Source organism: Engraulis encrasicolus, chromosome 2 (genome assembly GCF_034702125.1).
Source record: "Engraulis encrasicolus isolate BLACKSEA-1 chromosome 2, IST_EnEncr_1.0, whole genome shotgun sequence".
NCBI lineage: Eukaryota > Metazoa > Chordata > Actinopteri > Clupeiformes > Engraulidae > Engraulis > Engraulis encrasicolus.
The window spans coordinates 53,179,428-53,194,816 of NC_085858.1; the positions used below are offsets into that span (position 1 = coordinate 53,179,428).

The 15,389-nt window shown below is 44.7% G+C and overlaps 1 protein-coding gene across 1 annotated transcript in view; it reads right to left on the bottom strand.

Moving 5' to 3' along the window:
- The window catches only part of baiap2l1b (BAR/IMD domain containing adaptor protein 2 like 1b), an 86,356-nt gene extending 71,566 nt beyond the window's left edge, over positions 1–14,790 (bottom strand). The window contains exons 1-3 of the mRNA XM_063191485.1: positions 14,468–14,790; positions 13,635–13,710; positions 13,246–13,332 (exon numbers count right to left, since the gene is read on the bottom strand). Coding sequence (XP_063047555.1) covers positions 13,246–13,332; positions 13,635–13,710; positions 14,468–14,518 — 214 coding nt within the window. The 5' untranslated portion in view covers positions 14,519–14,790. The remainder of the gene's footprint in view (positions 1–13,245; positions 13,333–13,634; positions 13,711–14,467) is intronic.
- Between the last annotated feature and the right edge of the window lie 599 nt (positions 14,791–15,389).

A 15,389-nucleotide genomic window follows, 5' to 3' on the forward strand; every position in this document is an offset into this window, starting at 1 on the left:
GCCTGTCCATCACGGCCATTACGGCATTGGTCACATGCTGCTGAGCAGGTTGTGGTTGAGGCGGGCCAGGCCGGGCCGGTTCGAGTTACGCTAGACGCAGCCCGTAGTCTAAAGGTCAGTGTTACATCCTGTTTCTGTTACAGGTGGCCTCTTTTGTGGAACAGCTGGTGACGGTCCTCCGTGGCCTTCATACTGTAGCAGGATCAATGGAACATGCAAGGGTGCGGTCGCCACTCATGACGTCACCTACAAAGGGCTTTCAAAGAAACACTCACAATACCGCCCCCCATCCTCCATCCCCCCTTCGCCCTCCTCTCCACCCTCCTCTCTCTCCATGATTGTGTCCCCTCAACAGCTATAAATACTGTAAGCACCTGAACGCATTGTGAATGGCAAAACAGGTGAAACGTCATGGTGGGTATACAGCAAGCAAAGGCTATTTTAGCAGTGTAATGTATGCTGGATGTGTTTCCATGCCTAAAATAGACAGATGAATGCTTTACTGGTGCACCAGTCCAGCGGCCATGTTGGTGGCATTTGCTGAAAATAAAATGAATCATCAGGGATGATTCGGCAAATCTGGTCCGTTGCGTCATTTTATTTGGCAAGATCATACACCATTGAGGTATAGCATGAACAAGACTTGAGCATGAAATTTGTATTTGGTCACAGGAATATAAGTGGGCACAGACCAATGAAACAGCTCACACTCATACGCAACAAAATGTGTGCAGCAGGCACAATTAAAATACAATATACAAACTTATGATGGGTATTGAGTTTGGCCCGCAACCTCGTTCCAGTGTTTTATTTTGGCCCTCAGTGTATTTGAGTTTGACACCCCTGCTTTAGAGAGAGGAAGATATTTAACAGTAAACAACTTCTTATCTAAACAGGCTAATTTGTCACCCCCAATGATTTTACAGGCAATTTCAAACTTGGCTCACCCATATGCTCCATCATTCAAGGATTCAAGGATATTTATTTGTCATGTACATAGAGACACTTTCGTGTCACTTGTAATGAAATTCATGGCCGTTGCAAAACAAGTGTGCAGAAGAAGGGTGAAGAAGAAAAAAAATAAAAATAAAAGATGTGTGTGTGTGTGTGTGTGTGTGTGTGTGTGTGTGTGTGTGTGTGTGTGTGTGTGTGTGTGTGTGTGTGTGTGTGTGTGTGTGTGTGTGTGTGTGTGTGTGTGTGTGTGTGTGTGTGTGTGTTCAATCAAAGTAATTAGGAGGAATTCATCATCATCAGCCATAGGATCACAACGGTTAATGAGTTGCCAACATCACCATATCACATTTTGGGTGACATTGCAGTAGTGTAGGTTTTTTTTGGTCTTAATCTATAATTTGTCATATGTCCACACTTATCCATGCCAAATGCAGCATTATCAGTTATGAAATCCCCACTGATAAAAATGAGTAGTTAGTGAGATGGATTACAGTTTGGAGAACAATCTGTTTAAGAACAAAATGTTTATTCATATCCATATCACTGAACAGACACCGCCCAAACGCAATCACAGTCTGGTCTTTACTGAGCTCTTCACACAATGCTCTCTGAATCATAAACATATTTCTAAATCTGTCAAGGTCAACGTCAGGCAGACTAAACACAGGCATAGCGCCTTTCCGATAAGAAACGACAACCAAAAAAAACACCATTTGTTTTTCCAAACCAAACAGCACCTGATAAGCGTCTGCACTCGCAGATTTACACTAGTGCTCTTTTCATGTCCATAATCTCCACACGAGTGGGCGACACGCAGAGGTGACCAAGGGAAGGAACATTCCAGCCTTGAGCCCAAGGAGAAAGAGTTCTGTTCTCTTTCCAGGAGGTCACCCTTTGTGCCACTGATGAGTTTGTTTTCAGTCTAAGGTTTTGGTTTACTACACACAATCGTCTGCGAGGGGGTTATTGAAACACATCAATTGCTACATAAAAAGCAATGAAGTTTTCAAAACATACATTTAGGAAATGAATCGTGCTATTGTGACCGCTATATAATAATATCTCAGATGTCCAGACCAAACAAGCATGAAAAAGTAGACCTTTTCATGAAATTGCAAAGTCAGTGGTTTTGCATGTTGTCTGTTTCTAATATCTAATCCAAAAGCAAATGTTGTAGTTGGAGATAACATCTGATCACACACATATGCAGAGGCCCCAGGCAGTCCAGCGCTGATTTGTCTGGCTGTGAGGTGAGGAGACAAGGCTGTCTGGCTGCCTGTGGCGTGATGCGGTGTGATGTGGTGTGCTTCTAACTGAGCAGCGGGGGGTTGTGGTGGCCGTGTGGGTATGTCTCGGTCAAAGCAATGACCCCTGAATGCTACCACAGACAAATACTGAGCAAGAGCTGAATGCTTTGACTGCTTGATTGTGGTTCTTGAACCTCCTTGAGTCACACTACAGTGTGGTGACAGGTCCAAAATAGATAAGCTGAGGTGGAGTGTCGAGCTCAGAAAAATCTAGAAAATACGTCTATAATACAATACCACCTGGAAGCGGTGAAGAGCTCAGCATAATCTAGAAAACACTTCTACAGTATAATAGAATACCACCCAGACATACTGTAGACTAGGTCACAAAACTTCCCAGAGCTAGTCAGGGATATGGCTTTAATAGCTCTGAAATTCCTCTGACAGGAGTTTACAGGAAGAAGGAAGTGCTTATACACCAAACAAAACAATGGAGTTTAGTTTTCATGCCGTCTTTACTGTGTAAGCTTACCACATGCTGATGCAGAATCACGGAAGTGGAGGGTGCCATTACCCCTGGAATGTGTTTTTGAGATCTGGCGATAATGATGGCTTTTGCTCACAGGAAAATGAGCATGCAAAATACCTCCCTTTGGCCCTACTTCTTCTGTAAATTATGAATCTGCAGTGGAATGCAAACATGTACGCAGAGGAGAACATTGGAGAGCCTCTGACACAGACAGGGGACTTGTATGGACAACATTTTGCCACCTGTTAAACTCAGCTGAAAGGGGATTTTAGTATGTAAAAAGAATATCTGTCACTTTGTATCGGTTTCTTTTCCGCCTGTTTTGGACTTTCACTGATGTGGTAGAAGCTAATGCCTGAGCGAACCAGACAAGCCAGTACGAATATTGTTATCATGTAAGCATCCATCCTCAGCATCTTTGATGGAATGCAAACACAACCTATTTTGAGGTTAGGTCTGGGTTTCATAGTTTATCGTCATACCTGCCCAGCCAGTTTGGACACTTTCCAAAATGGCACCAATATACTGCAGCTCATTATTTTGCTGTAGATAATACAGTCAGGGCCGCCGACAGCTTTCGCCAGACCCTTCTCCGCCAGATCCTTCTCAATGCATTGCACCCCCACCCCTAATCTCACTTGTGATTAGGTCTGGTGTTAACCAGGCAACCCCACCCCTTGTTGGCGGCCTGAATACAGTAGATTCATCATCAACAAACATACAGTACATCGCAACCAAATCATCCAAATAGCGGACAGACGGATCGTCCAACATCAACATTTTCATAATAATATACTGTAGAGTCGCTGCACGCGACTAAAGCAGTCTCGTCTAAAACAGCTTGCTGTTGAATCAATGATTTTGTTACAGTTATATTGCATGATACAAAGTTACACAAATTAGAGAATGCCAAATTTAGTGGGATGAACTTGCAAAGAGCCTACCGTTAGTTCCTACCCATCATCGGCTTAGAAACGGCACAAACAAATAGAGGCTCATTCAGGGTTATGCAAAGCATGTCTGGAAGCTGTCCAACTCTGTGATGTCAACACGGGTAAGTCAGGGACAGAGCTGTCCTTCTCTGGCATACCACACACGCACGCACGCACGCACGCACGCACGCACGCACGCACGCACGCACGCACGCACGCACGCACGCACGCACGCACGCACGCACGCACGCACGCACGCACGCACGCACGCACGCACGCACGCACGCACGCACGCACGCACACACACACACACACACACACACACACACACACACACACACACACACACACACACACACACACACACACACACTGTACAAAGTCTAGGTCACCTCTGCTGTCCTGCTGCATAAAGTGCAGTCTTTCAGCAGCTAAACGGCAAGCGATTGGGTTCCCCTCCTGAGGCAGTGTCCCTTACCACCTCGGTGACACTCAGTCAATGTGGCCCTCAGGTGTGGCCCCCACACACGGCTGCCTGGGTCTACTGTGCCATCACACACAAACACACACATCTGGAGTTTGTGTTGACATGCACTTGCCTTTTTGAGTGGCAGATTACTCCCCGTTGACTCAATGGTTCTGATTTGAACAGAGTCATACAAATAAAGTTGAGGCTTTCAGCCGTTTAGAGTTGTTGCTTTCAGTCCCCCCATCATGACTGTGCGGACTGGCAACCCAAAACTTTGGCAGTGCAAAAATACATACACCAGTTACGACAGCACTGGAGAGCACTTTCTAATGTGGCAATGTTGGCTATAGTATGTATGCATTTAGAACTGCAGCAGTATTAGGCCCACACATCTGACTCTCTTTTTCACACACACACACGGCACGCGCACACATGCACACACAGGCACGCGCACCCGCACCCGCACCCGCACCCGCGCACGCACGCACGCACGCACGCACGCACGCACGCACGCACGCACGCACGCACGCACGCACGCACGCACGCACGCACGCACGCACGCACGCACGCACGCACGCACACACACACACACACCACACACACACACACACACACACACACACACACGCACACACACACACACACACACACACACACACACACACACACACACACACACACACACTCCTCTAGCCCTCATCCATGAGTGGTCGATTTTGGCAGCAGACAAACATATCATTTAGGTAATTAGGGCCTAAAACAATAGTCCCATGATTGACAACGGTAAAACAAAAATTAGTCAAGTGGTGGCTCAGAGATGGGCATCATCCTCACCTTATTAAAAAGGGACAACACACCATAACATTGTCCAATTAGCCCATCACAATCACAACGCAGATTACATTGCTCTTTTTATTTATTCAGAACCTTGGTGAATGCCCACAGTGCATACAAACCATTTGACAAGTGTACACAATGACACATTGGGGCTAAGGCTTGGGCCAAGGTTTATAGCAATGTTGCCAGGCAACAACGGGATTGCCAAAATCTTGTAGCTGTTGACCTAAGGTCTGCCCTGACTGAAATGTGTGACTAATATTGGAGGAAAACAACTTCTGTCAGTAAACTTGGGCAGTATCCAATTGTCATACCCCAATATTTTGTGACGTATTTACAGTATTTGAGAAGTGTTTTTAAAAAAACATTAATCGCAATTAATCGAAAATTCAACTGACAAGAGACCCAGGTGAAATGGGCATGTGAAGAGTGTGTGTGGAGAGGGGTGTGAATAGTGGGAATATTTAAATCACCTTTGGATTAAAGAATTGAAATAGAATTAATTTAAATGTGGTATTTTATCTCAAATTCTAAACTTAAAACAAAACTTTTAGATTTTTTTTTAGAGAAACATTAAGAAACAGATTTTGGGGGGAAAACGCCACTTATCAATTAATCGTAAGTCGATCGATAAGGCTATCAACTAATGATTAATGAATTAATCGATAATTTGCATCCCTAAATAAAACCCATAAATGTTGTGAGTAGGTATGGCCATTTGTAAGCACCTGAGCTGAGAGTAGCTGCTGACTGAGGTAAACATGAGGAATTTAAAAGTAATACATACACTATACGTGGCTACAATGTAAGAAATAGTGTTGTTATATGTTAGTTGGAACATTTAGATGTCAACAACAGTATCTATGTATTACAAATTGGATTTATATTGTCAGTTTTTTTGAAACGCTGCCAATGTTTCTGCTACTAGCAGTGGTCTTGTTTTACACTACTACAAGGTTATCATTATTTTGGGGTGAATGGCGAGAAATGCTGCAGTGAAAACAAGAGCAACCAGAGGTGGAACCCTGCCCCCTGGCCAACACTAGATGCATGTACTGTAATGCTCAGAGCCGTATATAAATATGTATTCGGCTCTGTTGATATAGTGTGTCTGGCGCCCCCTGAAGACAATCACAAACACTACGGGTGGACACAGACAGACTGATAAACAAAATAGACAGACAGACAGACAGGGCCAATACCTAGTAAAAATACTTGGGGAGATGTAGAGTGGTTAAATCACTAGGCATCACCATGTTTCAGTGCACTGTGTAGTGTATTGTTTCTGGACAGAATGCTGGCCATTACCTTAAAGTAATACTGTAGTAGTTCTCCTCTTAAGGAGCAACGTGGGGTTAAGTGCTTTGCTCAAGGACACTTCAGCCACGGGTGGGGGGTTGGGTACTGTAGTTTAGGAGACCACCCACATGCTTCCTACAAGTACAGGATTCAAACCTGCAAACATACAATTCCCGAGATAAACTTCGTTCTCCATACAGGCCACAGCTGCCACAAGCTTACAAATAAGGGAGATGTAGGTTGCATCAGTGGGGACTAGTGGTTACATCACTGAGAACAAAAGTGTGGCAGTGTTTCAGTGTGCAGTGTAGCATGACGGGGGAAAAACAACAAAGCGTCTGGACAGAGAGAGCACTATTAGAGTATAGTGACGTGAAGTGAAGTGAAGTGAAGTGATGTTTAGCAGAGCAGCACTTGCTACAGAACCAGGGAGAACAGGACAGGACAGGACAGGGGCACCTCCTTTGCAGCGACACCTGAGACTGGAGCGTGGGGTGGGGTTGGGTTGGGTGCAGGGGGGTGCGCAGGTGTGTCAATCTGGCGATGGCTCTCGAGGGTATCAGGTAGCACACGAGCAGTAGGACACAAAAACACACAGTCAGCCACACACACACACACACACACACACACACAAAGCCACAGACACATGCAGGAAATAAGTCACCAAGCAACCCCCTATTAAAACACTGGTATGCATACACACACAGACACAGACACACAATCATCCCACATCACCTTCCAAAATACAGACACAGACACACAGACACAGACACGCAGAATCATGACACATCACCCTATAAAATCCATGTCTATCCCCTGAGCTGCCTAACCTAGGCTGCCTATGCCATGGATCTCATGATGTGATCACCTACGCTGACGTCACCCCTAAGCCACACCACACACACACACACACACACACAGACACACACACACACACACACACACACACACACACACACACACACACACACACACACACACACACACACACACACACACACACACACACCTCCGGCCATATCTCCGGTCAGACAGGCAGGGCATTGCGATAGCAACCTCGGCAAACACAGCAGTGAAGCCACTATCAGCCCTCCAGTAAAGCAAGGTCACCCACCAGCATGGGACACGGAACATGGGACATTGGGCTGGGACCGTGGCTGTGACCAGAGTTGCCAGATTGGGCAGTTTCCCGCCTAGTTGGGCTGCTTAGGATGGCTATATGCTAAAAAAGGCCAAAATGCTATCTGGGAGGGTTTTTCTTAGATTTATGGCCATAGAAATGTATATAATTATGTTCAAATTGGGCGGGGTTTGGTGCTTCCTGGCAGGTTTTGAGCATTTTTTTGGGCTGGAAATCACACATATCTGGCAACCCTGGCTGTGACTGTGGCAGGGGACCAGGATTAGGGTTTGGATGTAGAAGGCCATGGGAGATATGGAGCATGAGGTAGACAGTTTTGCCAGATTGGGTGGTCTCCCGCCCAATTGGGCTGCTTAGGAAGGCCGTCTGTGGGAAAAAAATGGGAAAAAAGGGCATTTGGGTGGGTTTTTCTGCACATTTTTTGCCCATAGGAATCAATAGAATTTAGTTCAAGTTGGTGGGATTTAGTGCTTCCAGGCAGATTTTGATCACATTTAGGGCTGGAAATCAGTCTCATCTGGCAACCCTGGAGAGAGGGACATGGGGGAGATATGGCAATCACATTGAGTAGACTCTTTTCCTTTTCCTCTCTTTTTGTTGTTGCTGATAGTGTTCCCTTTTTTTGTCGTTGTGTATCGTCATGGCAACTATCAGTGGTCCAGGAAGGCTCTTGGGGTGGCAGTGTGTGATGATCAGACAGACAGGTTGGGAGGCTGGATGGACACACATAAGTACATGTGTCCGTCAGGGTTTCAATAAAAAGGCTTAGGCAATGCACACACACACACACACACACACACACACACACACACACACACACACACACACACACACACACACACACACACACACACACACACACACACACACACACACACACACACACACACACACACACACACACACACACACACACACACACACACACTGTTCCAGCACTGAAGTAATTAATCGTTCACTAATGAAGAGCAGCAGTTCAATATGGACATGGTGAGATTGTACACCTGGTTAGCATATGTGCGCACACACAGACACGCACACACACACACACACTCGCACTCACGCACACACCTTTTACTCTTCCACTGGCATATTAACACACACTCGTACAACTGCTGATTGCCATGCACACAGACACGGACTGAATGCATGCACACAAAGACAAAAATGCATACACAAATACGTACGCACGCACGCACGCACACACACGCACACTTCTTCCACAGACATACTGTATTGCACACACTCATACCACACAGTAGGGCTATGCAATATATCGAATTTATATTGGGATATCAATATTGCTGTCACACAATATCAAATTTCATCATATCAAGTTGAAAAAATATTTTTATCATTTGTTTATGGGTGGGAGACGTGACGCCTTGTTTTTTCTTAACATTGGTTAAAAACCTACAAAACTGTTATTTTTCCTTTAAAAAGCTAATGTCAATGAAAGAAGATGTGGTACATTATGTTTCATATTAGTCCTAGATGAGAAGAAACATTTTTGTTAAGATTTATGTACAGGTTTATATGTCAAATATCCTGCGGTGTGACTGTAACATTAATGAAACCTGGAATATAATATATATATAAATTAACCAACAACATTTTGAATAATGTATGAAGCATTTGGCATGATTGCATAAATATTAACTTTATATTAAGATATGTGAATGTGAAAAAAACTCAGTAAGACAGTAATATTAACTACAAGTTCAATTTCGTAACACAAATTGCGTCCTGTGGGGTGACATGTATGTCAATGTCTGTGAATGGGCAGCTGCAAGGCCAACTACAAGGGTCTTAAAGACTGGCTCCTAACCAGTCAGTACCTCAGTTATTGGAGAGTGCTGTGGAAGTTTAAGGTGACTCTTAACCTCTTAATATGTCTTCATATTGCAATCTTTCTGTCACGCAATGCTTAGGTTCATTTTATGGTGTCCTGTGGTGTGACTGCTCTTGTAGAAGGAAAAAAAGTTTTTTATAAATGAAAACACATATTAAGATTAAACACAATATCATTATCAAGTTAGCATGAGCTCAGATGTCAGTCATATATACAAAAGGATTAAAATGGCCATAATGCAGTGAATTCCCTGTGGTGTGACTCCATTTTCCTGCGGTGTGACATGAAAGTGAAAGCCGAAAGCCCATTGGGAAACTCCAACTCCCATTGTCATTGTGACACAGCACTCCACAGCACACAAGTGAACACTGCACACTGCACGCAACGAAATTGCATTTATGCCTCACTCGTGCAAGGGGGCAGCTCTCAGTGGCGCCCCATGGGGAGCAGTGCGGTGGGACGGTACCATGCTCAGGGTACCTCAGTCATGGAGGAGGATGGGGGAGAGCACTGGTTGATTACTCCCCCCACCAACCTGGCGGGTCGGGAGTCGAACCGGCAACCTCTGGGATGCAAGTCTGACGCCCTAACCGCGCACCCATGACATGCCTATGCAATGTGTTGATGCAGGACTCATTTTCCCAAAAATGGCAAAAATAAGGTGAAATTCCACAGACCACCAAGTGCTTTATTTTTTTCTATTTTTTTCCAATTTTTATCCATAATTTTTTTGGGGGGAATTTGAAAAACTTTTTTTTTTTTGCGTTACGCCCTTAAACGTCAACCACCCTTATACTGCCAAAAGGTAGGTTATGCCAAGCGCAATACATTCCCCTCCATTTGAGCCACTGCGAGCACAGAGCAGACTTGCTATCCAACACTCGTGCAGAACACCACTGTGAAGAACACACTGTCTGTTTCCCTATGGCCCTCCACTCACACTGCTGAAGGGAGGAAGATTGTGAATTGCTTAGCACAACTACATGTTTTTAAAAGAAATATCGTCTAAAAAAATGTGATATCAATATTGACTGAAATAATCATGATATTGACTTTTATCATAATCGAGCAGCCCAACCGCACAGACACACATAGATGTATCTATACGTAAACACGCACACGCATGCACACACACTCTCTCTCTCTCTCTCTCTCTCTTAGACAGTGCAATGTCTTAATGGGATTAGAGTCATTTGGATCTCCTCCAGCCAGGGGGTGCTTGAGAGAGGTCAGAGCCTGGACTCAGTTCTTTAATACCTAGCACTCTACTGCAACCTCCAGGGCACACACGCACACGCGTGCAAACACATACAAGCAAACACACACGCACAGACGCACGCAAAGATGCACGCACACACGAACACACACACACACACACGCACGCACGCACGCACGCACGCACAGACACACTGGCAGCTGCCAGCCAGGATCCGTTCTGGATTACAGCCCCATTGCCTCAGTCAGGCGATCCCTCAGAAGTGTTTTCCTCATCCCTGGATATGTGTCTATCCTGGCCTTCCCCGGCACTCCGCCAATTGACCTTTAGCTAAGGCCCGCCCTAGTAGAATGTTGATTGACCAATCACAGTGAAAAAAAGAGGCCCGACAGACGTCAGACAGGTTTGACTGACAGCACTCCAATTAATTCTAACACAGATGGTCCTCTTGTATTTTCGTTCTCTGCAAGATATTACTGCCATATTTTTATTAAAATATGTTTGGAAATTGTGTCTGAGGTATTTGTAACACAGATTCAAGTTTCTCCTGAGTGAACAACTGCCGCGATTTATTTACAGTCACTGCATAAACCATGGCGATATTTGAGGATAGAACATTTATCTGTCTGACCTAAGCAACCGTTACCCAAGGGGGTAGGACTTAGCCAAAGGTGAATTGACATTGTAATTGGACTAATGGCATAATATTAAACTGCATTGAGAGTTCAGTGATGAGTATACTGCATATAGACTGTTGAGCATGTAACATAATTTCACAGCACCAGAAAGGCTGAGATTAGACATAATGTGCAGGTCTTCTGCTAAGGATACTTTCTGTGATGAAAGACAAAGCAGAGTCTCTGGGCATAGCAAGATACTTAATACAGAACAGTATGAAACACCACAGACCAAACCAGACACTACTGCACATGCTTTTAACAAGCACTGGTGGATATTGGCTCAGTAGGTGAGTCACGACAGACTTCAGAAGCGCAGTCTTAGGTGGCTGTGGAGGTGCGGAAGTGCATGCTGACACAGTCCACATACAGCTGAAGGTGACACAAGCAATGACACTCGAATGTGTCACACTTGTCAGTCAGTCAGCAGCACAGTGTCACACCTGATGACGGATAGCCTGAAATTGTTTTTGTCCCTATTGTTAGGGAAGCCGACAGAGGGGGACAAAGAGGTCAATTATCCCGGGCCCAGGGAGAGAGGGGGCCCAGAATTGAGTTCTCAATTAATTGGGTGGGAAGCCCTTCAAGAGGACTTTGTACGAGGCCGGTCAAAGCTGTCAGTGGCCCAGCCTATTGCTTATTGGGGCAGAGAGCCAGCATCAAATGACAATGTTTTTCCTAGAAATACCAAAGCACCTCTTTCCTGTCTCATGAGGGTTCGTTTGGCAGCTTCTGTTGGACTGAGGCTCTATCGTTCCATCAGGTTTCAGTCAAACTATTTCAAAAACTTGCAAGGCAAGCCTGCGAGTACGGTCACTGTGTTTGCATAGGAATGCAAATCTAGTAGCCTGCAGATGAGTTACATGAGAGTATTAATGACCGGGTTCTTGAATGATAAAGCTCTTTCATTTCCTGAGGACCAAACATTTCACTGGAAGGAGTAAGTGCTTGTATTTTTTATTTTATTTCCTAAAGTGTTTTAATTACCATTGTTTACTATTGCTTGGGCCTTAATTTCTTCTGCCCTGAAGCACCTGGAAAGATGCGCACACTACTCCAACTCCAGCTAAAAACACACAGATGATATCTTTTTACTTAAAAAAGAACATTGTTATCTTGAGGAACCATCATTGCTACTCTGCATTGAAACATATTGAAAGATCTAGAGTAGTGAAGCATAACTTTGAGCTGGTTGACCACAAATACTAATTTACTGTGCATGGAAACGCAAACAGTAATGAAATATTGTGATTAGGGACAAATGCATCATGCGCTCATCACATCCGTGTGCTGTGTACACAAATCAATGTGAGACTTCCTCATGGCCTTCAGTGGAAGTGGCCTATATGTACTGTATGGACAGCACTAGCCCAGGCATGTTGGTACTGTAGCCATTGACAGCAAGTCACACCACACCACACCACACCATACACCCAACTCTGCGATTACTCAGGGTGGGAAGTGTGAAAGTACATTGAGCAAATATTGGAAAGTCATATACTGTGCATACGGATGTTAGGGCCCATAAATTACTTCAGACATTCTCATTTCGCGCACACACTCATACTCCCACAGACACGTACAGACAAACACAGCCTCTTCTTTCCGTGGGGAAATGGCTGACTAAACAAAACATAGTCTCACTCTGTGTCATTATACGACTCTTTGACCGGGGTTCAATATATGACGCCAAAGGTACGCCATAAGTCAAATGTACACCCTTGATGCAAACGGGATTCAGTGACGGTTAGGTTTCGGGAGAGGTTTAGATCTAGGCGAGCACGTCATTGTGTGATGAAAAGGGTAAAGCATCATCATGTTGAGGCCAGGTCATTTGTTGATATAGTGACGTATTGGGTGTGAGAACTAAAAGCTAGTAATAAGTCACTAGTCTCTCTCTCTCTCTCTCTCTCTCTCTCTCTCTCTCGCACACACGCACGCACGCACGCACGCACGCACAGGAGTCTTCTGTCCGGAAGCCAGTGACTAACTACAAAGTGGGCATCTTGAGAAAGGCTCAGGGACCAGACAGGCGCGCTGGTGGCAAAGCCCAGACAGCAGATTGGCCATAAATGCTTTAAATGAGACTCACCCAGCTCTCTGGACACCGGAGATATGGCTGCATTCTCCCCAATCTTTGAGACGGCATCAAAGTATAGCTTTCCGGCCTGTGCCATTGCTGTGGTCAGAGAAATTGTAAGGACATTGTAAATGTGGTATTTTATTTAATATCTTGTAGTATTTGTGTCTGTATGTTAAAGTTTGAAAATGGGAAAGTTCATTGTTCATGTTCAAGATACAGTATAGGCCTACTGACAAGTCATTAATAATAATTTGCTAAACAGTGAGAGTCTACCTAATGTGGCAGTACAAAAAGGCACTGTACACTTGTAGTGTACTTCAAATGTCTGAGATGACTGCTGTGTTCAGTGCAGCCATTTCAATACAGTTCTGGTAAGCGGTACAGCATAGGCTACTCACCTGCCACTGATTTCTCATAACTCTTGCCAAGGATGATGAGGTTTCGAAGACCGGGGTTGAACTGTTCCATGACATTCTAGAAAGTAGCAATTGAAAAGTTACTTTTAATTGTAATATTTTGGGCCAAACACAATAGCCAATATATAAATAGCCTAATATTGATGTGTGATGCAGCCTGACCCAAAAAGTGCCATTTTTGCTGGTGAACTCTTATCCATCGTAAGCAGCTTACCTGTATCTACCATCTACCAATTGTGGCCCACCCAAAACATGTAGTGTTAGGTTTGAACTTAAGCTCTACCAACAAGGCCAAGTAGCCTACTTTTCTACAGGCTTACAGTAGTCCAGCACCCCCAGTAAGTAAGCCTATCAAATGAACCATTTTGTCTACCATAGTCTGAACTGGTCTGTCCTTGGCACGTTGTCTGTCATTTTTAAAGGGACAGGCCAATTCTCTTGGCAAAATAGATATTTTGCTTCTTTCTTAAATTGAATGGGAAATGTACACTGGCTTCATGTGATGGTGCTGAAACCAGCAGCTGTGCCAGATGATACAGTATAACAAAGGAATGCACCTGCAACGACTACGCATCTCGTGCAGGTTCATGAATAACAAAGAGCATAGCCGTTCCACAAAAACAGATCCTGACGTGCTTTCGACCTGTGTCTCCAGTGGGCTATTCTAGACTTTGAGGAGTCTAACAACTCACGGTAACAACAACATAAGCCAAAGGCTGACATGGCGCGCGCGACACTAGCAACAACTCTTTTTTGCACCTGTTGAACTGCTGCTCAACTGCTGTTCTCCTGATACCCGTCTCTCTCTCACTCACCTTGTAGGTACTCTCGGTGAGTTTATTAACCTCTTCAGGGTCTCTCGACATTGTGGCAAGCTTTGTGTGTTGTATTCCTCTCCCCAAAATTAGCTTAGATACTCTCACAGGTCCGCAGTAGTAATGATGATCGTTCACTTCTGGACTTGAGTCTCGCCTCGCCTCTGTTGACAGTTCAGCATTACTTTTCCTCAGGTGTAGTGGTATCCTGGAAAATTAATGTCTTCTAAACTAGACGTGATCAGGTGAACGTCTCAGCCCGTTCCCGAAGGGCTGGCGGATTCTTACTATGAGCTGTCAAACTTCTACGTGTAAGGTGCTTAGAGAGGTTTTGGACAGCCAGGGTAGCCTGTTCAACGTCACCACCTGAATCCATCCCTATCACCGCCCAGCGAATAAATCGTCAAACGATGCCTCCTGGAGGCTATTGACTTTTTTGCATGACAGTGTGTGCGTGTGGAACAAAACTTTGTATCCAAATTGTTGCAAGGATGGAGAAGCGAGTAGCCTACACCTGAATACTGTCTGGGTGATTCATAGGTGGCACAGAATTGTTTCTCTTTTTTTAAACACCACGAGACACCCCGGTTCTTACCATGGTAAGCGATGGTGGTACGCGATCCGCTTTACGCATTTGATTTATTCTATCCCTGAAAAGCACTGACGATTTTTCAGGTAGCCTATGAAGCTCGTCATTAGACGGTGTCGTGGATGAAATTAACTAAACAAAGCCAATTTGACATTTCCACATATAGGCTCGTTAGAAAATAAAGGGCATTGGTGGCATTGGTGGTGAATACGGAATGATTTAATTATCAACTCCGGCACCTCTAACTCTACCCTTTTGTCAGAAACTTCCAATGTTGTCCTCCGGGGGTCGCTCAAAACCAACAAGAGCATACGTCATCCAAATCAACAGAAA